General features: G+C 42.2%; 1 protein-coding gene across 5 annotated transcripts in view; it reads left to right on the top strand.

Annotated features, from left to right (window-relative positions):
* BTBD7 (BTB domain containing 7) overlaps positions 1–25,828 on the top strand; it is a 114,307-nt gene that overhangs the window by 36,618 nt on the left and 51,861 nt on the right. For all 5 annotated transcript variants that reach the window (XM_065595651.1, XM_008165746.4, XM_065595650.1 and 2 more), the window contains exons 2-3: positions 338–525; positions 5,591–6,670. In XM_065595651.1, the coding sequence (XP_065451723.1) occupies positions 444–525; positions 5,591–6,670 (1,162 nt within the window). In that variant the 5' untranslated portion in view covers positions 338–443. The remainder of the gene's footprint in view (positions 1–337; positions 526–5,590; positions 6,671–25,828) is intronic.

Here is a 25,828-nt window from a genome sequence, read left to right as displayed (position 1 = left end):
TTTTAACTTTACTGATCTATAAAGCTTTGCTGCTTTAATTTATAGGCAAGCCCATGAACTTGCTAGCTAAAAGTTCATGTTTGATACAGCTTTCCTGTTACTTGGCAATTTTAACATGCAACTGCATTATTATGAATAATTTGGAAGAAAAATATTCTTTGATCATCATCCATAGGATGATCACTTTTTAAAGTTATTTTTGTCTTGAAAATTGTATTAGAGGATGTCTGATTAGGAACATAAATGAGCTTTTTCAATTTCATATATTTTAGAATACCTATTGAGAACAATTAATAAAACAAAATCATTTATTGCTATTTTTTGTTTTTTTCTTTAGAAATGGAGGAACATAGTCTGCTGGATCTGGGATTGAAGGTTTATAATGGATTATGGGATTATACATTGAAGAGCCAGCAGGCGGCATGCCTGAGTGACTGAAGAAAATGGGTGCTAATGCATCTAACTACCCTCATTCGTGTTCCCCAAGGGTAGGGGGAAATTCGCAGGCACAACAGACGTTCATAGGTAACTTTCAATTCTCCTGCCATTTTTATAACGTTTACTGTATTGTATGTGCAGTGGGTTTGGATTGCTTGCAGTATTGGTAATGGGATGCAGAGCCTTTTATCTTCTACTTCACCTGTTTGAATCCACTCAAGCTCAGTAGTGCATGAAATTTGGTGCTTTTTTAATAACTGTTTGGCCTATGTGCAAAATGAGTTGATGTTCCAAGTTCCTAATGGGCAGATGTCCATGTGATTAAAAACCACTATCACAGTTGGCTCTCTGGACAATCTTAACCATACATGACAACTGTCCTTGCTTACAAGGATCAGATGGTACCTGTTAAACAGTACATGAACCATTTTTCCCACTTTGTTTCCCCCAGAAAGCTCTGTGCGTCATATTTTAATAAAATTAAAATGTTTCTATTTTTATTCCCCTCCCCCTCTCCCCCCGTCCTCTTTCCTGTGTTGTTGACACTGTCTACATAGAGATTGAATCACTTTCTCCCCCCATAGAGATGATCACTCCAGTACATGGTTCAGGCACAACCTGGGAAACTCCATCCTCCTGTCCCTACTCCATTTTTCTTCTGATAAACAGAAGCCTTTATTGTCCAGCAGCACTAAAATCATTTAAACAGAAATTTGTGTGTTTTAGGAACTCTGAAACCAAAGCTCTTTAGAGGGGTTGTGTGTGTTTGTTTCACAATGGGGGCCCCTAAACATACCATAGTACAAATAATTAAAAAGCCAACTAGTTTCACTGATGGCATCTTTTTTTTAAAAAAAATCTTATTCCGAAATCTGACAGCCTGAAGTTTGTTTTTGTAATGGTAAATAACATAAATGTTCTTATGCTACCACTTATTTTCTTGGATTACCCCTTGTTGACATTTAAAATCCTAATTTACAATGTAAGCACATAGTTATATAAGATGTGAAACTCCTTTTTTTTTGAGTGCTTTTACTTGTGATGTGGAATCAATAGTTAACCAATGATCATAATGCAATGTTATTCCTATATTTAATCATCACTGAAAGTGCAGATATGTCCTAAGCAGAGAAGCATCTGTTATCTGTGAATCCTTTTTGAATATGTATCTTTTAATCCACCAGAAGTTACTGAAAATCTGAGTAGATTCAATCTTCATTACATACTGCTTATCTCCAAAGTAGACTCTTCATTTTGTGTGTGTAATCACCTCAGGATGCCAAGAAAACTGTTGTAAATATCACCTGAGTGCCTGGGGCATTACTTCCTGCAAGGCTTTAAAAATTTAAATGTTCCATTTATATCCCTTTAATTTCTGATTAACTAGTAGTGATAAACAAATTGAGCTATCCTCCTTTACAATGCCAAGCGCAAGTCTTTCCACCATTGCAAGAATAACACTCACAAGATTGATATCTCTATCTACCTAAATGCTGCAACTCTAACTACCCCACCTCCCCCTCCCGCCCCCCCCCCCCAACAACTGACCCTGAAATCAGACAACCAAGCAACCAGACCATACCCCAAGCAGTTTTACCCTGAAAAGGAGACATGCCAGAGACTCCATGGAGTTAACTAGGAACTTCCCTATTGCTATTAATTATATGTGGAAGATGCAGTGATGGGCTGCAATATAAAACCCTAAGATAGATACCAACATTTGTTGTCACCTCTAAATTTCAGCGACCCACAATTTTATCCAGTGAGAACTAAGGTTGAGATTTTCAAAGAAGCCTAGGGAAATACGGCATCAAATCCCAGTGAAAATCAATGGAAATTAAGCACCCAGTCCTCTTTTGATTGCTTTGAAAATCCCAGCCTAAAACCCTACAATACTACTATCAGGGCCTTTCCTCTAATGTCTTTCCCTACCCTTTTCCCCTTTCTTGTCTCCTTGACTTTTTGTTGTCTTGATTCTTATTTCTTCATTCTTTTGGTTCTCCATGACTATTTTCCTCTAACAGAATAAGACTCTGTTACTGAGCCTTTCAGCAGCTGATCAAATAACTAGTGTTTATTCTTAGAAATCAGCATTTTTCTAGTCCCATGACTATGTATGGAACATGTTTTCTATTCATGAGATTTATTTACTTTCTAAAAATAAAACTGGATATATGAGAACAAGGTCATAAAGTGGTTTTGTACACACTATCTTTTTACTGCTGGGGATCTAGGTTCAAATCATGTTATCTTAGTCTCTACTTATTCCCCATTAAAACTTGATACCAATGTCAATAGTATAGGTATAGTCTGAGTGCTACAGATTGAGAAAATTAATTGGCAAAGCAGTTGGAGTATTTTCATGGTGCCTGCCCTGTGTTGCTAGTCACTTTCTTCCAAGCACACTAAAGTCACTTGCAGTTCATAAAGAGAGAGTACATAAAATAGAAAGTACACCCTTTTTTGCTGCTGTGGGAATACATTTGTTCTACTAAAGATTTAAACATAACATTTTCATCTTTGTTGCTACTTTGCTTACAAAACTCAGAATAAGGCTTTCATACCATTTACTGTGGTGAGATGCCTATTTAAGGTTTTATTTTTAAATACAGTTCTACAATTCCATTTTGAAAAAGTATAGGCATGCAGAGGACTGGATAAATCCCATTATTATTTATTGTCACTTGGCCAAGTAGTTTCTTTGGGCAGTTATCTGTTTTCTGAAATGTTTTTATCTGCTCAAAGACAAGTATAAACTGAGGAGCATGAAGCAATTGTCATTTTAAAATTCACAGCATGCAACAGCTCAGTGTCTCAAAGGGAAAAAATAAATTATTTAATTTTCTTTTCCCACTGTTGCACTAAGAAGAAAATCAAATCAGCATATGGAGATATTAATTGAAAATAGTGTTTTGCAGAGCTGCTAAATTACAACAGTGAACCATCTATATCTTCAGGCTTTCTCATTTTTTCCCTTTGGCTCAAACTTGGGTGACATACAGTTATTAAAATAGTGTACTATTAGTCTCTCAGAATAGATAGGAGTATACATGATTGTGCATAATACTGTAGTATTAATTACAGTTAGGGCCTGTACTTAGTACATGCTAACTTGAACTATGTTTTGATTTCCAGAGGTGATTCAGGTGCAAGTAAAAGAGAAGAGGGGATGAGAGTTCTGCAGTCCTGGCCTGCATTTTTTTAGGAGCTTTTTGTAATCTTCTTATTATTTTGGAGCCTGGGGATCACAGAACCATCAAATGCAATTTAAGCACTTTTAATTTTTCTGCAAGTCTGTTGACATTCTTGCATGTTCCCTTTTTGGAAAATGCATTTCAACATAGGGTATTTTATGGAATTGTAATTATTTACATAGTGCCACAAGTGTGGATGGCAATTCATTGATAGAAAATAAGAGCAGACTCCAAGCTTTCTGTGTAATATAAAGATCACACAAATAAAGATGTTGCAATGGGGAGATCAGTGAACAATAAAACATGGGAAGAAAGGATATTTGTTTTTGGAATTGTGAAGTAGGATCTTTTGCGTTGCAATCATTTTGAGTTGTCCTTAGCTTTTCATTTAAATAATCTTCAGATAATTTTACTTGTTACTCGTACTGTAAACTTGATGCATTCCCTGGTCCGGTAGAATTTAAATGAAGCTGGGTACAGTGGGAGAGACACTTCCTTCATCCACAAACTGTCCTGTGTTGCAGAACCAGTAAAGCAAATCCTGTAAAATGGATGGCGAGATTTTAACTGTTTTTCCATAACAGGTATACAGTGGAATTACACAGCCATCTGCATTGGTGACGGAGAGTCACAACAATTTACGGAAAAATTCTTTGTTTCCACAGTCCGCCAGGTTCTAAAAAGTGGTTTCAGCTGAGTTTGTGCTTTTCACAGTTCACGTGGCTTAATCTGAAATGCTACAATATTAGCTATATAAGTAACACTGTATTTTCACAGGCTAATTTAATGGTAATTTTGTAACATGAGTTCATCACTCAATCCTACTTAAAACAATAAAGCTCTCTTAGAGAAACGTACAATAAAGCATATACACCTCTACCCCAATATAACGCTGGCCGCAGGAACCAAAAAATCTTACCATGTTATAGGTCAAACCGTGTTCTATCGAACTTGCTTTGATCTGCCGGAGTGCGTAGCCCTGCCCTCTGGAGCGCTGCTTTATCACGTTATATCCGAATTCATGTTATATTGGGTCGCGTTATATCGGGGTAGAGGTGTATGTTATAAAGGCCACAATAAAACTTTTAGTTTATTTAGGGCACAGAGGCTTAAGTTAACTGAGAATAGAGGTGGTGTAGTGAATCTGCAGACTGAAAAAGATAGAACCACACTGTGTAATATCAATAGTACACATGTAAAATACTTTATTAAAAAGTATATTTGAAAATACTATTCTAAATAAGCATTACCATAACAATTTTGGATTTTTTTGTAATTGCTAGATTATATCTGCTGCTTTTCTAAAGTAGGTGAATGTATTTCCACATGTAAGGTTTGTTTGGTTCAGGTGAAATCTTTTTCCCACCTGTCATATGGCAACTGGAAAAAATAAGACTTCTGTTGGTGTTTTTTGCCATGTCTGCAATAGTGTATTCAGAGAAGGGGGTTAATAAGTAAAATGAGGTCAACACATGGGTTGTAACAAAGTTTTAAAAATTTGTTAAATGAAATCTACAAAAAGCATAGTTGATCATGCCTTTTTCAGTAGCTACAGTTTGGAAATGCAGGCAAAATATATGTTTTAAATTAAAATGGATTCTCACAATGTAGTGGGTTTGGGTGGGGTCAGAAAACCATATTGTATTTGTGAACTTTAGAATTAGATTCTACAAATTCATTATCTATTCTGGAAAATGGATAATTTTATTACTCCTTTGCCTCTGGTTAACAAAATTGTACTAAAGTCTATTGCTCTGAGATGAATAATGAACCTGCAGTGATTCATTTGCAAATCTGACTAGTACCTATTTAAAGAACTTGATGTAAAGAGAAGGGAAGATTATGTAATTTGTGATGACATTTGCTAATCTTTATCTAACCAAAGATACCAGTTGTTCAACATTAAATTTTTTTCTTCAAATGTTTTTAATCCCATGAAATTTTCCTTTCATCTTCAGGAACATCATCCTACTCTCATCAAGGTTATGGCTGTGAATCAAAACTGTATAGCCTTGACCATGGCCATGAGAAACCTCAAGACAAGAAAAAGAAAAGCTCTGGCCTTGCCACCCTCAAAAAGAAATTTATTAAGCGTCGGAAATCTAGCCGGTCTGCTGATCATGCCAAGCAGATGCGAGAGCTCCTCTCAGGCTGGGATGTTAGAGATGTCAATGCATTAGTAGAAGAGTATGAGGGAACTTCAGCCTTAAAGGAACTTTCTCTACAAGCGAGTTTGGCAAGACCAGAAGCCAGGACACTACAGAAAGACATGGCTGATTTGTATGAGTACAAATACTGTACTGATGTAGACTTAATATTTCAAGAAACTTGCTTCCCTGTGCATCGTGCGATATTAGCAGCAAGGTGTCCATTTTTTAAGACACTGCTTTCTTCCTCACCAGAATATGGAGCAGAGATAATAATGGATATCAACACAGCTGGCATAGACATGCCTATGTTTTCTGCTTTGTTACACTACCTTTATACAGGAGAGTTTGGAATGGAGGATTCGAGATTCCAAAATGTTGATATCCTTGTGCAGCTTAGTGAAGAATTTGGAACACCAAATCCCTTAGATGTTGATATGCGTGGGCTGTTTGATTATATGTGTTACTATGATGTGGTTCTTAGTTTTTCATCCAACTCTGAACTGGTAGAATCGTTTAGTGGAAGTCCAAACTGTTTAGATGAAGAGCTCAGAGCTCACAAAGCTATTATTTCATCACGGTCGCCATTTTTTCGACATCTACTGCAAAGGAGGATACAAACTGGTGAAGAAATCACAGACCGAACGTTGCGGACTCCAACTAGAATTATACTGGATGAATCTATCATACCAAAAAAATATGCTAAGGTCATTTTAAACTGTATGTATACAGATGTGGTGGACCTCTCAGTTTTGCACTGCAGCCCCTCAGTGGGGAGTCTAAGCGAAGTTCAGGCTCTTGTAGCAGGAAAACTAAACATGACTAGGGCTGAAGAAGCTATGGAGCTTTATCACATAGCACTGTTTTTGGAGTTTAACATGCTTGCACAAGGTATGTAATGTGTTCATTTTAGCTCCTCAGATTGAATACAAGGTTAAATTGCTTCTTCCTTTTAGTTTTTGAAAACGTTTACCCAGTCACACTTGGGTTTTATTATGCCATTAGATACTAGCTCTTATTTATCACATTTCATCAGTAGATTTCAAAGCTCTTTACAAAATAAGTATCATTGTTCTCATTTTACTTATGGAGAAATCAAGGCACAAAAACTTGAATGGCTTGCCCGAACGTCACCCAGCAGTGCACAGCCACGAATAGAACCCATGGCTCCCAAGTCCTATCCAGTGCTCTAGCCACTAGGCCACACTCTCTCATAACATAGCCACTTACTCATTAATATAAGTTCTAATCTACTTCTGAGTCAGGGTGTGCTAATACGAGTAGATCTTTGGGAAATGGCACCTGAAAAACAGGGCCCTTTACTTTGTCTCAACTAGGACACCCAAAAAGTGGGCACCTAAAATCACTAGTCACTTTTGAAAGTCTTGAATTAAACCCTGTTAAATGTTTTCACTTCAAGGGAGGGAGCATGGTCCAGTGGATGGAGGACTTGAGCTGCACTGGTACTGAGCTGCTGGGTGATCTTGCGCAAATCACTTCATCTCTTTGTGCCTGTTTACGTACTAATCTGTAAATTTGGGATAATTTCACTTATTCCTTTTTAAAATACTTTGGGTGAAAAGCATAAGAGCCTAAATATTATTTTTTAAGTTTCACTGTTAGCATAGACTTACTTGTTTAAATGCAATACATTTTCGCATCTTTGAAAAAGAATTGTCAGATATCCATTTGTGGGTGTAAATGACATGAGAAGGGAAAATTGGTGAACTTTGTTTTTAAGCCTCATCTTGAGACAAGGAAATATTCTGAGTTTCATAATGGGATGTAAGTAATTAAGAAGACATATAAATTTGAACGATTGGCTATGTAGATTATGCAAAATAGATTGTGATTTCTGCAGATTACTGGGGAAGTTCAGAGCAATAGAAGGCTTTTAAATCGGTAAAGATATATTGATCATTGAAAGGATATTTAAACAATTTTTCAACTTTCAAAAGTTTTCAAATAAGTTCAAAGGAGAAAAGTTGATGGCTAGTGCTTCAAGGTTAGATTAATGAGAAATATCACTGAATACAAAGAAGAATGAAATAAAGCAAAATGTATGGAAACATAAATGTTGGGTATCATGGATGACAGTAATAAAAAGTGGCGTTAGCAGAATAATTTTTTCTGGGTTTGAAAAATCCTTTCACCATTGACAAGTAGGACACTTCCTAGCAAATGGAGTGTTGGGTAGGGAGTAATCAATTTATGCATAATTCAGGCCTTCATTTTATGTTGTTGGTCCTTATGCTTCTGAAGATAATGATTCAAACATGAACCAGTGCAGAGCTGTCTTCCTGAGTATGCAGACAGCTCCAGTGTACCTGCAGACTCTGGTGATGTCAGGTGTTGGCTCTTACCACCTGTTGTTGTTTGAATTTAATATGCTGCCATGTCATGTGTTCTGGGACTTGTACCTTTGAAATATCTGGTATTGGCTGCTGTCAGAGGCAAGATTCTAGGCCAATGGACCGTTTGTCTGATCTAGTATTGCAATTTCTAGGCTCATATCTGAGACACCGTATAATGTTGCAATGAATTTGAACAGAAGATGCAGTATATGGCAGGCCAAGTATATAGGTAGCTTGGATCCACTGGAGAATCACTGCATGGAACAGCAACCGCAGTGCTTCTAGTCTCCCTATCTGAGGGAGAAAATCATCTCTATCCTTTCAGGCCACCATTGTTCAGACCTCCTCCTGAGAACCCCCCTTTTTTTTCTCCTTTTCATGGAGGCCCTTTCCTACCCAGCCTGACATTGAGCAGGCATTGTGTAGGTATAACTGAGGGCATAATTTGTACTGTGGCATCTTTATTACTGACGATGCATAAAGTAGAGAATATAGCATAATATTCAGAACTCAGTTTGTCTTCAGTGTTGACAGTTGTAGGGGGAAGAACATAATTTTACTTGTAAATTGGCAGATTTGTAATGGAATATATTGAGACTATCTAGTGACATACACCACCGGTATGCCATTTTTTAAACAGTCACTTTTCAAAGTAGATCTGCACTTTAAATATTTTTTAACTGTAACAAGAAACTTGGCTAGTTTAAGAAATTTACAGAATATAGATTATTTAACAGACTGCCAGAATCTTTCTAGTCTGCAATGTGGGTACTAAAGAATAGATAAAATTACTGGAGGAAGATCATGTTTTATGTGGGCTACTGTAAGAGTGATATTGAACTGTGGAAGACAGAAATGTGGGATGTTGACTTGTTTAAGTAGTTTATTGCCTCCTTCCCTAGAGGACTATATCAGGAATACATTTTGCAGGTAATTGTCTTGAAGGCTGTGAAACATTCCTCGATGCTGATGTGAGAACTACTGAAAGATGAAGGATGCATATTTCTTGAAGAATGCTACTGCAGAGTTTTCTTTCCTGTAATATTCCTAGAAAAATGTCTGAACCATGAAATGTAGAATGAACTGGACTGTAATGAAACATTTTTCTGGAACCTCTACAGTGGAGGAATGTGAAATGTGTGTTTGGCACTAAGAAATGTTATTGCTTCTGCTCTGAAGGTGTCTGAGTACATGGAAAACCTGCTGTATTATCTCATGGCTTGTCAGTTTTGCAACTACATAGAAAGTTGGTTAGTCTGTTGCTCTTGTATAAGAATTTTATCAATCTCCAAATGAGAATCTCCATGATAAGAAGGAAGGTTCCAGAGCAATAGATGTCTGTCTTGTAAACAAAGCCCAATAATAATAATAAATAATTGGGAACTAAAGAGGTATGTTTCAAGTCATGATGAGAGAGCTTTAGTGCCACCCTCCCTTGAGGTTTCCTTGGGTTTCAAAATTTTGATGGTGGATTCAAATAATTGTTTGTGTATTGCTGTTTTATATTACAGTTATGGATTAACTTGACAAATAACATAAAACACATATTAAAGAAATGAAACTGCAGGTTTTAGTTCATAAGTAAAAAGTGACAAAACATACAGCTGTGGCTAATCAAGCAGTAGGTATTAGTTTATTTGTAAGCAATAACAAATGTTACTCCAGTTTTTAGATTGTATTTGGTATATGAATTGAAAGTAAATAGTGAAAACAGGTGGTTCTTTGAGTGTTTGCTCATGTCAATTCCATTCTAGGTGTGTGCGCGCCCATGTGCACAGTTGTTGGAGACTTTTGCCTTAGCGGTATCTGTAGGGCTGGCTGTGGCGCTCTCATGTGGCAGTATAACAGGCACCACCGGCCCTATGCCCTCTCAGTTCCTTCTTACCGGCCTTGATGGTTGGTTGGAGTGCCTGGTCTTGCTTAGCAAGAACATTAGCGATTCTTCACTGTTCAGATCCTTCTCCTTTGTTATTTAGTCAGTGATTAGTTAGCTGTTAAGTGTTTTAATAGTAGTTTAGTAATTAGAATCCCAGTTGGGACTTTGTCCTGCAGCAGTGCATGCCCCGCTCCCCAGGCTTTAAGCCATGTTCTGAGTGCAGCTGGCCGATGCCCATCAGTGACCCTCACAACAGTTGTCTGAAGTGCCTGGGAAAGTCCCATCAAAAAGACAAATGCTGGATCTGCAAAAATTTTCATCCCAGAACTGAAAAAGAGCAGGACATTAGATTTATGGGCCCTCCTCATGGAGGTGTCTTGCTCTGTGCCCGGCATCGGCACCCTCGCATTCGGATTCCACACCCACTACTTCAATATTGGCATGCAGTGCACTGCCAGCACTGGGTTCCATCTGGCACCGTTCCTCCTTGAAAGTACTGAAGAAGGGAGGTCTAAGTCATCTGGTGTGCAGGCACCACGAAAGGGAACTTCGGGTAAAGAACCTGAGCTAGGCCTCGTGCCTGCAACAGAGGCTTTTGTGGTTACCGGTATGGTTGGACCCCCAAGCCCAGCTAGGACCCACCTCCAACTCCATGGAGCAGTAGAGGGTCCTGGCCTATTGCAGGGTCATCTGTGCCTGAGGTGGGCCCAGCAGCCAAAGAACAATTAGGCCGACCAGCACCACAGACCCTTGGCCACATGGCGGATCCTGCCAAGACACCAGCTCAGACGACCAAGGCGGTGATGGGACTGCCCCAAAGGCAATGGAATGCCTCCAGACCACAGGCGTTGTTCCTCTTCGCCACGGCCAAGGACCCCAGTACCACAACCCTGGTCTCTGGCCAGGAGGCCCACATCTCTGATGCCACAGTCTCTGCTTGCAAGACATGGGACTCCAGAGTCATAATGCCAATCCCTGTATTCTCAGTACCATTAGTCCTCCTGCCACAGATTGCCAAAGCGCCTGTCGCCATCTCCTCGCAGGTCACCTAGGCATCAGTCTCCTCAGCCGCAAGACTGTTCCTGGTCATGGCACTGGTCGCCAGTGCTCCAGTACCATTCTTTGGACAGGAACTGGCCCTCACCTTCCCTGTACCGGTCACTGACAAGAGTCAGTCAACAGACTCAAGCTTCCACGGCCCTTCCCTGGTCCCCAGAAGGACAGTGGTCTGGGTCGGATGAACAGTTTAGCCCTTCCCCTGTACAGGGCGAATCGTCTCCCAGCCGGGAGCCCACCAAGGCACCTGTGGCACTGGCATGGGGTATGGGGCATTGGCCTGTCCAGTGGCAATATTGGAACCCGTGGGGGGTGTGACAGGTTGGATCACAGAAACTCTCTTGGGAACTGCCAGCTGATGTGCCAAGACTACTTTTGCCCCTGCCTTCCTGCCCTGGCAGCTTAGGACTCCAGCACCCTGTCTTGTTGAGCCAGACATGCCAGTCTGCTCCAATACAGACCCAGGGTCTGAACCACGTGCCCCAAAGCTGCAGGCTTAACTGAAAGCAACTTACAGAAGTGTTCCTGTCTTTAACACTCAGATACCCAACTCACAATGGGGTCCAGACCCCAAATAAATCTGTTTTACCCTGTATAAAGCTCATAAATTGTCCACCCTCTATATCACTGATAGATACGCACAGCTGTTTGCCCCCCCCCCCCCCCCGCCCCCTCTGGGTATTAATGCGTACTCTGGGTCAATAAGTAAAAAGTGATTTTATTAAATGCAGAAAGTAGGATTTAAGTGGTTCCAAGTAGTAATAGACCGAACAAAGTGAATTACCAAGTAAAATAAAATAAAACATGCAAATCTAACCCTAATACAATAATAAAACTGAATACAGATAAAATCTCACCCTCAGACATTTCAATAAATTTATTTCACAGACTGGACGCCTTTCTAGTCTGGGCACAATCCTTTCCTCTGGTACAGCCCTTGTTCCCGCTGAGGTGGTAGCTAGGGGATTTCTCATGATGGCTGCCCCCTTGATTCTGTTCCATGCACTTATATATCTTTTGCATAAGGCGGGAATCCTTTGTCCCTCTGGGTTACCACTCCTCAGTGGAAAAACACCAGGTTAAAGATGGATTCCAGTTCAGGTGACATGATCACATGTCACTGTAGGACTTCATTACCCACTTGCCAGCACACACGTATACAGGAAGACTTACAAGTAACACAGAGCCATCTAGAGTCAATTGTCCTGGTTAATGGGAGCCATCAAGATTCCAAACCACCATTAATGGTCCACACTTTGCATAATTACAATAGGCCCTCAGAGTTGTATTTCATATTTTTAGTTTCAGATACAAGAGAGATACATTTATACAAATAGGATGACCACACTCAGTAGATTATAAGCTTTGTAATGATACCTTACGAGAGACCTTTTGCATGAAGCATATTCCAGTTACATTATATTCATACTCATCAGCATACTTTCATAAAATCATAGAGTGCAACATCACAGGGGGTGCCTGTAATGCTGGAACCGTACTCCCACGGCTCCTCCCAGGTGGCATTGGACAAGCTACCTCTGGTACAGCTGGCATTGGAGCAAAGGGGCCCAATCTGAAGCGGTGACCCCGAGGGAGGCCCCAGCGACTGTGGTACAGTCATCCTCATCTTCCACAGATGAGGCTGTGGTGGAGCCCTCACAAACTGGTAGCCCACCCAATGACTTCAGGGAGCACCAAGCCCTCCTTAAAAGGGTGGCAGCTAAGCTGAACTTGGAGGTCAAGGAGCTAGCTGAGGAGCCCAATGACCTCTTCAATGTCATTCCCTCTTCCACCCCAGCTTGGGTCGCATTGTCCATTCTCCCAGGGGTCCTGAAGATCACCACATTGGTGTGGCAGACCCCATCTTCCATTCTGCCCACATCGAAGAAGGCGGAAAAGAAGTACTATGTTCCCACCAAGGGATTTGAATACCTATACACCCACCCTCCTGCGGGGTCCCTGGTCGTGTCTGCTGTCAATGAAAGGGCCAGGCGAGTAGTACCCCCAAAAATAAAGATGCCAAGAGACTAGACTTATTTGGAAGAAAAATGTATTCCACAGCGAGCCTCCAATCTAGGGTCTCTAACCATCAGGCCCTATTTGGCAGGCACAATTTCAACCTGTGGAACTCTGTCAGCAAGTTCAAAGAGAGCCTCCCACAAGATTGGGTGCAGGAGTTCACTACTCTCATAGATGAGGGCAAGGCAGTAGCCAGGGGTGTCCTCCAGATGGCCTGGGATGCCACAGACTCTGCATCCAGGATGTTCACCTATGTAATAGCCATGAGGCGTAGCTTGACACAGTCTCATCAGGCTATACCCTGCAGTCTGTAGCTGACCAATCCTTCCATTCCCCTTCCCCATCCCTCTTCAGGGACCCTTCTCATGAGCAACTCCTTGTTCAGGAGGTCGAGAACCTCATGAGCCTAGGGACAGTGGAAGAGGTTCCACAAGACATGGAAGGAAGAGTGTTTTACTCCCATTACTTCCTCATTCCGAAGGCAAAAGGGGGCCTCAGACCTATCCTAGACCTGCGCCGCCTCAACAAGTCTCTGTTCCTCAGTTTCATGTTGGGCCAGCACCATTTCCAGTTCACAGTGATGCCTTTTGGTCTCTCGTCGGCCTGGAGAGTGTTCACAAAGTGTTTAGCGCCAGCGGCTGCTTACCTGCAACGTCGGGGAGTCAAGATCTACCCATACCTCGATTTACATTGATTGATTGATAAGGGCCCGGTCCTTGGATCAGGTGTGGAGGCATCTCAGTCTGATCCACCTGCTGCAACCTGGGCCTAATAATAAATGACCCTTACCCCAGTGCAACTTAAGAATTCATTGGGGCAGTACTTGAGTCTCAGGGAGGAAGGCTCTGGCTCGGTTCCAAGCCGTGGTGGACATCATCTCATCTCTGCGTGCCCAACCACTCACCACTGCCCACACGTGCCTGAGACTGTTGGATCACATGGCAGCATGCACTTATGTGGTCAGGCATGCGCAGCTCTGCCTCCAGCCCCTATAGGCATGGCTGGTGTCGGTCTATGTCCCCAACCAGCACAGTATGGACTGGGTGATCAGGGTTCCCGACAGCATACTGTCGTCACTTACCTGATGGCAAGATCCTGCGTTGGTGCTGGAGGGAGTCCCTTTGGTGGCCCCAGTATCGTTGGTGACTCTTGTCTCTTATGCTTTGGACCTGGGTTGGGAAGCCCACCTGGGTGATCTCAGTACTCAAGGCCATTGGTCCAATCACGATTGGTCCCTGCACATCAATGTCAGGGAGCTCAGGGCAGTTCGCCTAGCCTTTCGGTCTCGCTTGCAAGGCCGTTCAGGTCCTAACAGACAACACAGCCACGATCTTCTATATCAACAAGCAGGGGGGACGCCAGGTCGTCTGCCTGTGTCAGGAAGGGCTCCGGCTCTGGGATTTCTGGCTGCAGCACGACACCCATCTTGTGTCCACTCACCTCTCAGGGGCCGGGAACACTTGGGCGGACTGCCTCAGCAGAACATTCTTGTCTCGCCACGAATGGTGCCTTCACCCGGAGGTGGTCAGTTCTATCTTCTGCAGGTGGAGAACTTCCCAGGTGGACCTATTCGCGTCCAGGCAGAACAGGAAATGCCGTGTCTTCTGCTCGTTCCAGGGCAGGGATGGGATCCCTGTCGGACGCCTTCCTGCTCCAGGGGTCAGGGGCTCTGATGTATGCCTTCCCTCCGGTGCCATTGCTGCCCAGGGTCCTCATGAAAATCAAGCAGGACAGGGTGAAGGTCATCCTAATAGCACCGGCGTGACCGCCTCAACTTTGGTTCAGCATGCTGCTGGACCTCTTGGTGGCAACCCCATTCCAGATGCTGCTCAGGGCAGACCTGTTCCAGAACCATACCAGTCTCCTGCATCTTCACCTGTTGGCGCTTCATCTGACGGCTTGGCTGCTGCATGGCTAAACACTCAAGAATGAAAGTGCTTGTCTGAGGTCCAGTGAGTCCTGTTGGGCAGTAGAAAGCCTTCCACCAGCACCACCTGCTTGCCCAAATGGAAGCGATTCACCTACTGGATGGTGGATAAGGTGGTTTGTCCCGAGCGAGCCCCGTTGCAGATCATTCTAGACTGCCTCCTATACCTCAAGCTTCAGGGCTTGTCGCTCTCATCTATCAAAGTCTATATAGTGGTCATCTCGGCCTTCCACCCGCCACTCAAAGGCAGATCGGTTTTCTCTCAGGATATCACAGCCAGATTCCTCAAGGGCCTGGAGCGCCTCTACCCGTACGTCAGGGATCCTGTTCCTCTGTGGGACTTGAATCTGGTGCTGTCACAGCTCACCCCTTCAAGCCTTTGGCTTCCTGGTCTCTCCTGGAGGATTGCGTTCCTGGTTACAGTCATGTTGGCCTGCCGGGTATCTTGAGCTTTGGGCGCTCACCTCGGAGCCACATTACATGGTCTTCTACAAGGATAAGGTTCAGCTGAAACCACGCCCGGCCTTCCTTCTTAAGGTGGTCTCTCTGTTTCATTCAAGCCAAGACATTTACTTATTGGCCTTCTTTCTGAAGCCGCATAAGTTGGAAGAGGAGCGCAGGCTACATGCCCTGGACCTCAGGAGGGCTCTGGCCTTCTACATTGAAAGGACCAAGCCATTCTGCAAGTCGAAGCAATTATTTGTTGCTGTGGCCAACAGGATGAAGGGTCAACCTGTTTCCACTCTGAGGATTTTCTCCTGGAAGTTGCCTGCATTTGCTTTTGCTATGATCAAGCAAAGGCGCTGTCCCTGGCGATCATCGCCCTCAGCGATCATCATCCCCCACTCTACCAGGGCACAGGCCTCTTCTGCAGCCTTTTTGGCTCTAGTGCCTATCCAGGACATCTGTAGGGCGGCCACCTGGTCATTGGTCTATAGCTTCACGTCCCACTATGCCCTTACCCAGGAGGCTTGGGACGAAGTTGGCTTCGGTAGAGCAGTACTGCAAGCTGCCATGCGCTGAATTCTGAGCCCACCACCGTAGATACTGCTTGTGAGTCACCTAGAATGGAATCGACATGAGCAAGCACTCAAAGAAAAAACGGTTACCTATCTTTCATAACTGTTCTTCAAGATGTGTTGCTCGTGTCCATTCCATTACTTTCCCTCCTGACCCTCTGTCTGAGTTGTCAACAAGAATGAACGGAGAGGGCATAGGGCCGGCAGAGTCTGATATACCGCCGCATAAGGGCGCCACAGCCGGCCCTATGGATACTGCTAAGGAAAAGTCTTCAACTGTGCAAGTGGGTGCGCACACACCTAGAATGGAATTGACATGAGCAACACATCTCTAAGAACAACAGTTACGAAAGATAGGTAGGTTTCAGGGTAGCAGCCGTGTTAGTCTGTATCCTCAAAAAGAACAGGAGTACTTGTGGCACCTTAGAGACTAACATTTATTAGAGCATAAGCTTTCGTGGACTACAGCCCACTTCTTCGGATGCATATAGAGCGAAACATATATTGAGGAAATTATATATACACACATACAGAGAGCATGAACAGGTGGGAGTTGTCTTACCAACTCTGAGAGGCCAATTAAGTAAGAGAAATTTTTGAAGTGATAATCAAGATAGCTCAGTACAGACAGTTTGATAAGAAGCAAGTGTGATAATACTTACAAGGGGAGATAGATTCAATGTTTGTAATGGCTCAGCCATTCCCAGTCCTTATTTAATCCTGAGTTGATTGTGTCTAGTTTGCATATCAATTCCAGCTCAGCAGTCTCTCGTTGGAGTCTGTTTTTGAAGTTTTTCTGTTGTAATATAGCCACCCGCAGGTCTGTCATTGAATGACCAGACAGGTTAAAGTGTTCTCCCACTGGTTTTTGAGTATTATGATTCCTGATGTCAGATTTGTGTCCATTAATACTTTTGCATAGAGACTGTCCGGTTTGGCCAATGTACATGGCAGAGGGGCATTGCTGGCACATGATGGCATATATCACATTGGTAGATGTGCAGGTGAACGGGCCCCTGATGGTATGGCTGATGTGATTAGGCCCTATGATGATGTCACTTGAATAGATATGTGGACAGAGTTGACATCGGGCTTTGTTACAAGGATAGGTTCCTGGGTCAGTGGTTTTTGTTCAGTGATGTGTGGTTACTGGTGAGTATTTGCTTTAGGTTGGGGGGTTGTCTGTAAGCGAGGACAGGTCTGTCTCCCAAGATCTGTGAGAGTAAAGGATCATCTTTCAGGATAGGTTGTAGATCTCTGATGATGCGCTGGAGAGGTTTTAGCTGGGAGCTGAAGGTGACAGCTAGTGGTGTTCTGTTATTTTCTTTGTTGGGCCTGTCTTGTAGGAGGTGACTTCTGGGTACTCGTCTGGCTCTGTCAATCTGTTTTTTCACTTCAGCAGGTGGGTATTGTAGTTTTAAGAATGCTTGATAGAGATCTTGTAGGTGCTTGTCTCTATCTGAGGGATTGGAGCAAATGCGGTTATATCTTAGAGCTTGGCTGTAGACAATGGACCGTGTGGTGTGTCCTGGATGGAAGCTGGAGGCATGTAGGTAAGTGTAGCGGTCAGTAGGTTTCCGGTATAGGGTGGTATTTATGTGACCATCGCTTATTAGCACAGCAGTGTCCAGGAAATGGACCGCTTGTGTGGATTAATCTAGGCTGAGGTTGATGGTGGGATGGAAATTATTGAAATCATGGTGGAATTCCTCAAGGGCTTCTTTTCCATGGGTCCAGATGATGAAGATGTCATCAATGTAGCGCAAGTAGAGTAGGGATGTTAGGGGACGAGAGCTAAGAAAGATAGGTAACCGTTTATCATTTTTCATGTCTACTTCTCAGTGTAGAACCTCTCAACAATTTTTAAGTGTGTACACACATTACATACTGACAAAAGGACTAGCTCTCAAGAATATTAATGAGGGAATTAGGGACTGAGAATAAAGCACTTAAACACTGAATGATTGTGCTTTTTTCTTTTGTAAATAAATCAGAAGTCTGATTCCCAACAAATGAAAGTGAGGAATTTAAAGATGCTCAGTAAACCCCACAAATGTATAAACCATACTCCTGGGGGAATTCTGCGCCACTGTGCGTGCACAGAATTTATGTTCACCACAGATTTCTTTGCTTCCCCACAGAAAACTGACTTTCTGACGGGGAAGCAAAGGGATGCCGCAAAAGCAGTCATGCATTGCTCCCCAGCAGCGCGGGTGCATTGTCTCGGGCAGCCAGCGGAGAGGTAAATGACTGCGGGGAGGCAGGGCAAGGCAGGGGACACCCCAGCCAGTGGCTCTACCCCAGGGGTCAGCAACCTATGGCACGCGTGCCAATTTTTAATGGCACGCTGCTGCCTGCTGGGGTCCTGGCCACCGGCCCAGCTCAGCCCACTGCCGAACCCAGGCTGGCAGCGGGCTGGGCGGGGCCAGCGGCTGGGACCCCGGCAGGCAGCAGCGTGCCATTAAAAATCCTGCCCGGCCCAGCCTGCTCTTCTCTGCCCCCGCTCTCTCCTGCGGGGGCAGGGGGCAGAAGCTTGGTCCTACCGGCTGCTGCTGCAGGGCAACCTCCACCCTCCTCCCCTACCTCTTCCCCCAGCGTGCTAGGTTCCTGCCCCTCCTCCTCTCCCTCCCTGCGGCTGAACAGCTGATGGCCCCGGAGAGGGAGGGGAGAAGCAGAGCCCAAACTGCAGCCGCAGCGTGCTCGCTGTTCCAGAGAAGAGGCAGGGACAGGGCCTTGGAGAAGGAGGGTGGAATCAGGGCATATCCCCTCCAGCCCCCTGCTGTGAGCTGCTCAGAGCAGGGGGCTGGGAGCATCCCCACGACTTCAGCCCACACCCCCAACCCCCTGCCCTGAGCTCTGCACCCCCCACGACCCCAGCGCTGACTCTGGCACCCCCCACACATACCCAGCTCCCCCCAGCCCTCTGCCCTGACTCCTGCACCCCCCACACATACCCAGCCCCCCCACATCCCCACCCTGAGCACCAAATGGAAGCTCCTGCACCCCCCCGCCCCCACATTCCCACCTGCACCCCTCACACCAAATGGGAGCTGCCCAGGTAAGCGCTCCACATCCAAACCTCCTGCCCCAACCCTGAGCCCTCTCCGTCATTCTAGCTCCTGGCCAGACCCTATACCCCAGCCTGCTCCTTCACCCCCAGCCCTGTGCTCAGTGCACTCCCACCCTCAGCTCAGTGCAGAGAGAGGGGAAGAGAATGGGCTAAAACCAGGGAGAAGCCCTGTGCTCTCCACTGCCATGCTGGAGCCTCCATGTTTGTTTATTGACAAATAAAATTTGCAGAATTTTTAATTTTTTGGCACAGAACTCCCTCAGGAATAAAATCAGCTTTTAAATTGATAGGCTGTCATGACATTGAGTGCAAAAGGACATTGAGAGAGAATTATAAATAGTGAGCATAGAGAAATGATTCTATTAGGTATTTCCGTGACATAGCCTGAAGAAGAACTAAAATTTTACTCGCTACCTATATTTTGTTTTACTTCTGCTAATTTTTTTAACTTAAACACTTTTGGGTTAGCATGTTCTAAACTGTTTCAACTAAAGATGATAGAATAAAAATATAATTAAGGTTGAAATTCTATTTTAATGAAGATGGTGACGTTGTTGATATAGATAATTTTAGATTATTGGATTTAATTTAAGCATTCCTTAATGGGGCACAGTCATCTTGAAAACTTTTCTGTTTCATAATAATTTAAAAGTAAATTATGTGCTATAGCCTATTCCTAAAGACCTATGCCAATTTTTGAAGACTTAAAAAAATATTTTTCTATTTTCAATTATTTTTCTCTCAATGGAAAAAACAGCACAGAGAGGAGATGGACTATAAACAGGGGAAAAGTGAATGCAAAATGCTATCCAATGTAAATTTAGGGTGGAAAGTGGAAACATGTTTTCTCTACTTCAGTTATAGTAATCCTAGGTATTAACTTGTCCCAATGCTAAGTTTAAAAGTCCAATGCTATTTTAAGATGTTACCCAGTTACTGGGTATCTTTGAACCTTGTAGAAATTTTGTTTGCTACTCGTAGCTTCGGGTTAGTGAATTGAATCAAAATTTAGTTGTGTGTGTGTGTGTGTGTGGGGGGGGTGGTATTTGTGTCCCAAATTGTGGTATCCCGATCACTGGAGGTTTGATAAACACGATGGCCTGGGTATAGTTGATCCTTTCTCAGTGCAGGGGACTAGACTGAATGATCTCTTGCAGTTCCTTTCTTCCCTGCATTTCTGTGGTTCCCAGAAATTCATATTTCCCATTTAGCAATGTTTTGATACCAAGATTTGTGGGAAAAGATATAATCTCAGTTAAATGGAAAGGTAATGCATTTTATTAATCAAGAAAAAAAGTTGGGTGTGTTAAAAAGATTATCAAATACTTTAGCACAGTGCAGATTTTTTTTTTTTAAAGGTAACCACAATAGTAAGTGGTTCTTCCAACAGTCACTATATAAGATGAGGAAGGGAGACGGGTAGTATTTTAGCCTCACATAATTAGTTTACATAAATTTACAGTAGTACTATTCTCTGCTTCATATCATATTTGAAACTGTGACCAAGAATACCAAGTTTCAAAGATTTAAAGTATCAGAGGTGCATGGAATAGGGTTCCAGAGATGTTCAATGATGTCTTGCCAAGCAGTCTGATTATGGAATAAACAATATCTTTGGAATCATTTGAAAGTCAGTAGAACTTTGAAGTCCCAGAGAATGAAGCTTTTTCCATTTTTCTAAAAAAAACAACCCCACTACAACACTCTTGGAAATCCATTTATTTATATATATGTGTGTGTGTGTATGTATATGTGTGTGTGTGTGTATGTATATGTGTGTGTGTGTGTGTGTATGTATATGTGTGTGTGTGTGTATACACACACACACACACACACACATATATATAATATAAAAATAAAAAATAAAAAGAAGCTATGTTAATAAACTAGACTAGTGAAATGGTCAAGAAATGCCAGCAGCAAAGTTGCCCGCACAGAACCCTAATTCTTCCTCTTCGGGGGATATGTATTTCAGTACAGTCTTTAATTACATGGTCAGATACAGTTTTGTAAATACAACATAATATCTTGCATACTTTCCCCATCATCTAAGATACACATGAAGCCTCTCGTACTATATGCTACTCTCTGTGCCAAAGGGTCAATAATTCATTTTATGAAAAGAACACAGTAAAAGCTATTTCAAATTGAGTCAAATTCTGCATTCATTTCATCCACTGACCTTCAGTGAGTTGTAGGCTCCTAAGTCATTTTTGAAAATGAGACTTAAGCTCCTAGGGCACCTTGTCTTTAGCTTTTTTCCTAGTGAAGACCTGTTCTTTACTCAAGTTGATCTCATTTTAGTTAACTAAAGTTAGCAAAGTCCTGATGAAGACAACAAAGTTTGTACTTTTCACACGGACACGAGTAAAATCCTAGGGTCCAGGTAAACCCTTGGCTCCCCTTTAGCATTTATCTCAACTTGCTAACTCGTGTGAAAATTACAAACTGCCTTATCTCACTAGGATTTTACTCATGCTAGTTAACTCAGGTTAGCTAACGTGAGTAAAGAATATCTTTTTTCCTAATGAAGAGAGAACCTTTGGCATTTTTTAAACTTTAGCTTAAGTCAGCATTACTGAACAATCTGAACATAGTGTAGGCATGTGAAGAATTAAAAAAATGTTTTAACTTGCTATAGAAATAGTATATGGGTCATGTAATAAATTAAGACTGTTGTAAAGAAGAAAAAGGTAATACTGTATATTGCAACTTTAACCCTGGTATTTCCTGGCCTCTTTGTGCTTAATGGTGCAGTCTTAATGTTCCATTAATTATTTAATTTTCTGTGGAATAAATATGTACAATAAGTGTAAAATAATTATAAGATGCCGGATTCCGATTTACAGACTCAAACTTCAAACATAGTAGAACCATAGTTTCCTCAGTAACATCTTAAATTTACAACGGAGACTACCCGGAACTTGCAAAATAGCCTTCCAGACTGCTGTTCCTTTTTTCCATTTTGACTGACTTTCTGTGAGTATCTGTAAGATTCAGAACAATAGTTATTCTAGTTAGCACACTAAATGTGTAACTGTATACCTATCAAGGAAAAGTATAACTAATGATATGTATGCAGTGACACAAATGACAGCATTCATTTTAATCAAAGCAAAACTCCACCTATTGTACTGTATGTGATGGTATAACTCTTATTCCACACCAGTGTTCTGTTTTGATGCCACATGACCCCTCTGGAAAGCAGTAGTAGATGTCCAGGGCCTTTCAGATTGGCTTCCCAGTTGAGGACGAATCAGTGACATGGAGATAGAGTATATTCTAATGTAACTTATTTTATTTATGCATACCTGTCCTGGAGCAGAGGAGGTTGAACAACATTCACGCTGTCCCTTCTCTCAGGAACCTCAGCCTAATACTGGTGCTCTTCTCTCTTTGGAACTTATAACAATTGAGATACATGTTTTGACATTTAGGGAAGCTGACCCAATCTTAAGTGTTGCAATGGTACAGCATATTTCTCTAAATCAGGAGCACAATTCCCACAAAGGCTCTTAACCGTTCTCTTGCTCCTCATTTAAATGTACATCATTGTGCTGGAACAATTGGTAGCTGCCTCTTCCCCCCCCCCCTCCCCTCCCCTTTCTTTGAGCTTTCTTCTGCCAGCATTTACTAGAATCACTGGCTTACGTTTTTCCACTGTGGTTCCCATTTTTTACTATTTTTTTTGTTTGTCCAAAACATTCAGCAAGTGATCAGGAATCTGTTCTGCATTTAGAGCCTGTGTCTCAAAGCAACAATTTATCTAACCAATCAGAATGTAATTAATTGAACTAGAATCCTTTTTATCTTGCATATTAGATACAGATTTCTGCCTAAAGGGCTCGTGAGCAGTCAGTTTCCACCTTTTTCACTAATAGCTGCCTTCTCTGCTGGGCTGCTGTATGGAAGAATTCTAGCTATGTAGCAAATTCCAGTTGCTCATGAAGTGCCTTTGGTCTCCTTTTGCTGACTTTGATTTGCAAGTTTATGTCCATCTGAGCATCAAGAAATTGGTGTATTGCCAGTGTATCCTGGATGTGTATCCACAGGTATCTGGATATGCCAGATAAAATAGTCTCCTCGGGTCCTCTGCTAGTTCAGTTGTGGTCTCTACTTTTGCCCTTTTTCTGGCCCTTAGCTGAACCCTTGCTAGCTTTGTTTGACTGCTGGCTCCAAACTGTATATCAGGAGCTTCTACCAAGTCTGGATTGCTGTTTTTTCTGGGGATAAGTTATGCAACCCTATCAGAACTGGTTCACTCAAGTTGGCTGCTAGAAAAACCCTATCTGTCCACCTTCTCAACCATTCATTTGTGGTATCATGTTAAATTGGATGAAATGAACCTTCCAGGAAGTTTTCCCCTCAAACTGGGACAGTTTGATCACTCCCAACTGTGCTTCTGGAGAATGGAGTGGGTGAAAAGTGCTGTAACTATCCTGTCTCACACAAGTTATCTGGCCCCATTCAAGCAGCTGAATCCTTTGACATTACCTCTACAGGTGATTTTTTTCAGCTCCTTAAGTCCTTGCTGCAGCTCCTCCCTGTTAGCAAGTTCCAAATTGACCAAAGCTTTGAGTCTCCCTTGTTTCCTGGAAAACCTCTTGGTTCATGCTAGTCAGGTTGCTGATCCTCTTTTCCAATCTGTTTTGCCCCAGCCCAGACTGGACATTTTGAAGGTGGGTTTCAAAATCAGTGCAAACACTTTTTATAGCTTCTGATCCAACTATTTTTTTTCCTATTCTGATACCAGTGTCCCACTATCTGTGGCCTTGCAGGCTGGCTTCCCAGTGGAGAAGTAGTCAGTGTAACAGAGTCTGGGTATATTCTAAGTGTAACTTGTTTTATTTACACACACTGGTCCTGCAACAGAGGTAATCAAACAGCATGCAAGCAATCCAATCCCTTCTTTAGTAATCTGAGACCAGTTTCTAAGAGCTACTCCGCCTTGAGAATTGACTCTTGTTAGACACCAAGGCAGAGAGCAAACTTTCTTCTGTTGCTCATACAACACTCTCCAAGAACCACTGCCTCTACACATTATCTTGCATAATCAAAAGTAACAATACAATGTCTTTCCAAGACAGACCATTTGCTTGCATGCTAATAGAATAAAAAACGTAGAAGACTGTGTGTAACAGGGCTACCTGATGATACCTGCAATATTTTTCACACAACTCCAAATACCATGCAGAGTAGCCAGCTGCTAAGAGTTGTGTATAAAGAACAAGACAAGGCTCCATGTCAGTTTTGTTAATCTCCTTTCATTAATGGAGATCTTAACATTTGAAATTCCATTACTAGCCTTTATTAGTAGATTTTACTAAAACTTCAAACCAAATTGCTAAACTTTAGATAACTGCCAGACATCTACTATGAATCAAATAGTAACTTGCAGATTAACTGAGTATTCAATTTAGATTGAAACTATTGATTTTATTTCGTAGCAAAAATTAAATTTGCTCTTGAAGGAGACTCTATTGTTCAAATGAAAATGTTTTGCTTTACTTGGAGCCTGATGTAATTTCCATTAAAGTTAATTGGAGTCTTGCAACTTACTTTAGAATCATTTCAGAGTAGCAGCCGTGTTAGTCTGTATCCGCAAAAAGAAGAACAGGAGGACTTGTGGCACCTTAGAGACTTTGTTAGTCTCTAAGGTGCCACAAGTCCTCCTGTTCTTCTTTTTTTAGAATCATTAACTTTAATGGAAATCAGATTGGGCCTTTTGGAGTATGAACTGAACTGGTCAGAGAACATGTCTGCTCTACAGACCGATCACGTCAATAACACTGGACCTAATGCTCATGAGACTACTCGGGTAGAAAAAAAGCTATGCTTGGGTATCAGAATAGCAGCCGTGTTAGTCTGTATCCGCAAAGAGAACAGGAGTACTTGTGGCACCTTAGAGACTAACAAATTTATTAGAGCATAAGCTTTCGTGGGCTACAGCCCACTTCTTCGGATGCATATAGTTCCACTCTATATGCATCCGAAGAAGTGGGCTGTAGCCCACGAAAGCTTATGCTCTAATAAATTTGTTAGTCTCTAAGGTGCCACAAGTACTCCTGTTCTTTATGCTTAGGTAGGAAGGTTTTATAGAGTTATAGATTCTAAGATACTATAGCATACTGTGTAAATATCAATTGTACTAGGATTTTGCCTGTCTGCAGTTTTTCCTTATCTAGAGATTGAAGTTGGTGTGGAAAAACAATTTTAAATTGTCTGAAAAATTAATTTTGATTCCAGGACTCTTGCTATATGTTGTATCATTATTTTTGAAATGCTGATTTAGTTTCCCAACAGCGGTAAAAAATAAGACACTTCATTTCTTTCAAAGCCTTATTCAGTCTTTGATCTGGAGGCACACACCATCTAACATCAAAGATACTCTTGATCTCAGCAGCACTGAAATATCCAAGCACCAGGAAACCCACGCTACCAACATTAAATGTACATAAATGTATTGTGGGAAAGTTAGAGCAAATATTATGTCAGTTATAGATCAGTGCAGCATGAATAATCGAGTACTCAAAGAACTTGTTTACTCATTTCAACAAAGTAAAATAAATATAAGTGAGTATATATAAATACACAATCTAAAGTAGTGGTTCTCACACTTTTGTATTGGTAACCCCTTTAACACAGCAAGCCTCTGAGTGCGACACCCCCCCCCCCCCCACCCCTTATAAATTAAAACCACATTTTTTTTATGTTTAATACTATTATAA

This window comes from Chrysemys picta, chromosome 4 (assembly GCF_011386835.1).
Source record: "Chrysemys picta bellii isolate R12L10 chromosome 4, ASM1138683v2, whole genome shotgun sequence".
In the NCBI taxonomy this organism is placed as follows: Eukaryota; Metazoa; Chordata; order Testudines; family Emydidae; genus Chrysemys; species Chrysemys picta.
The sequence above is the reverse complement of the archived record's forward strand: the minus strand, read 5'-3'. Positions and strand labels throughout refer to the sequence as shown.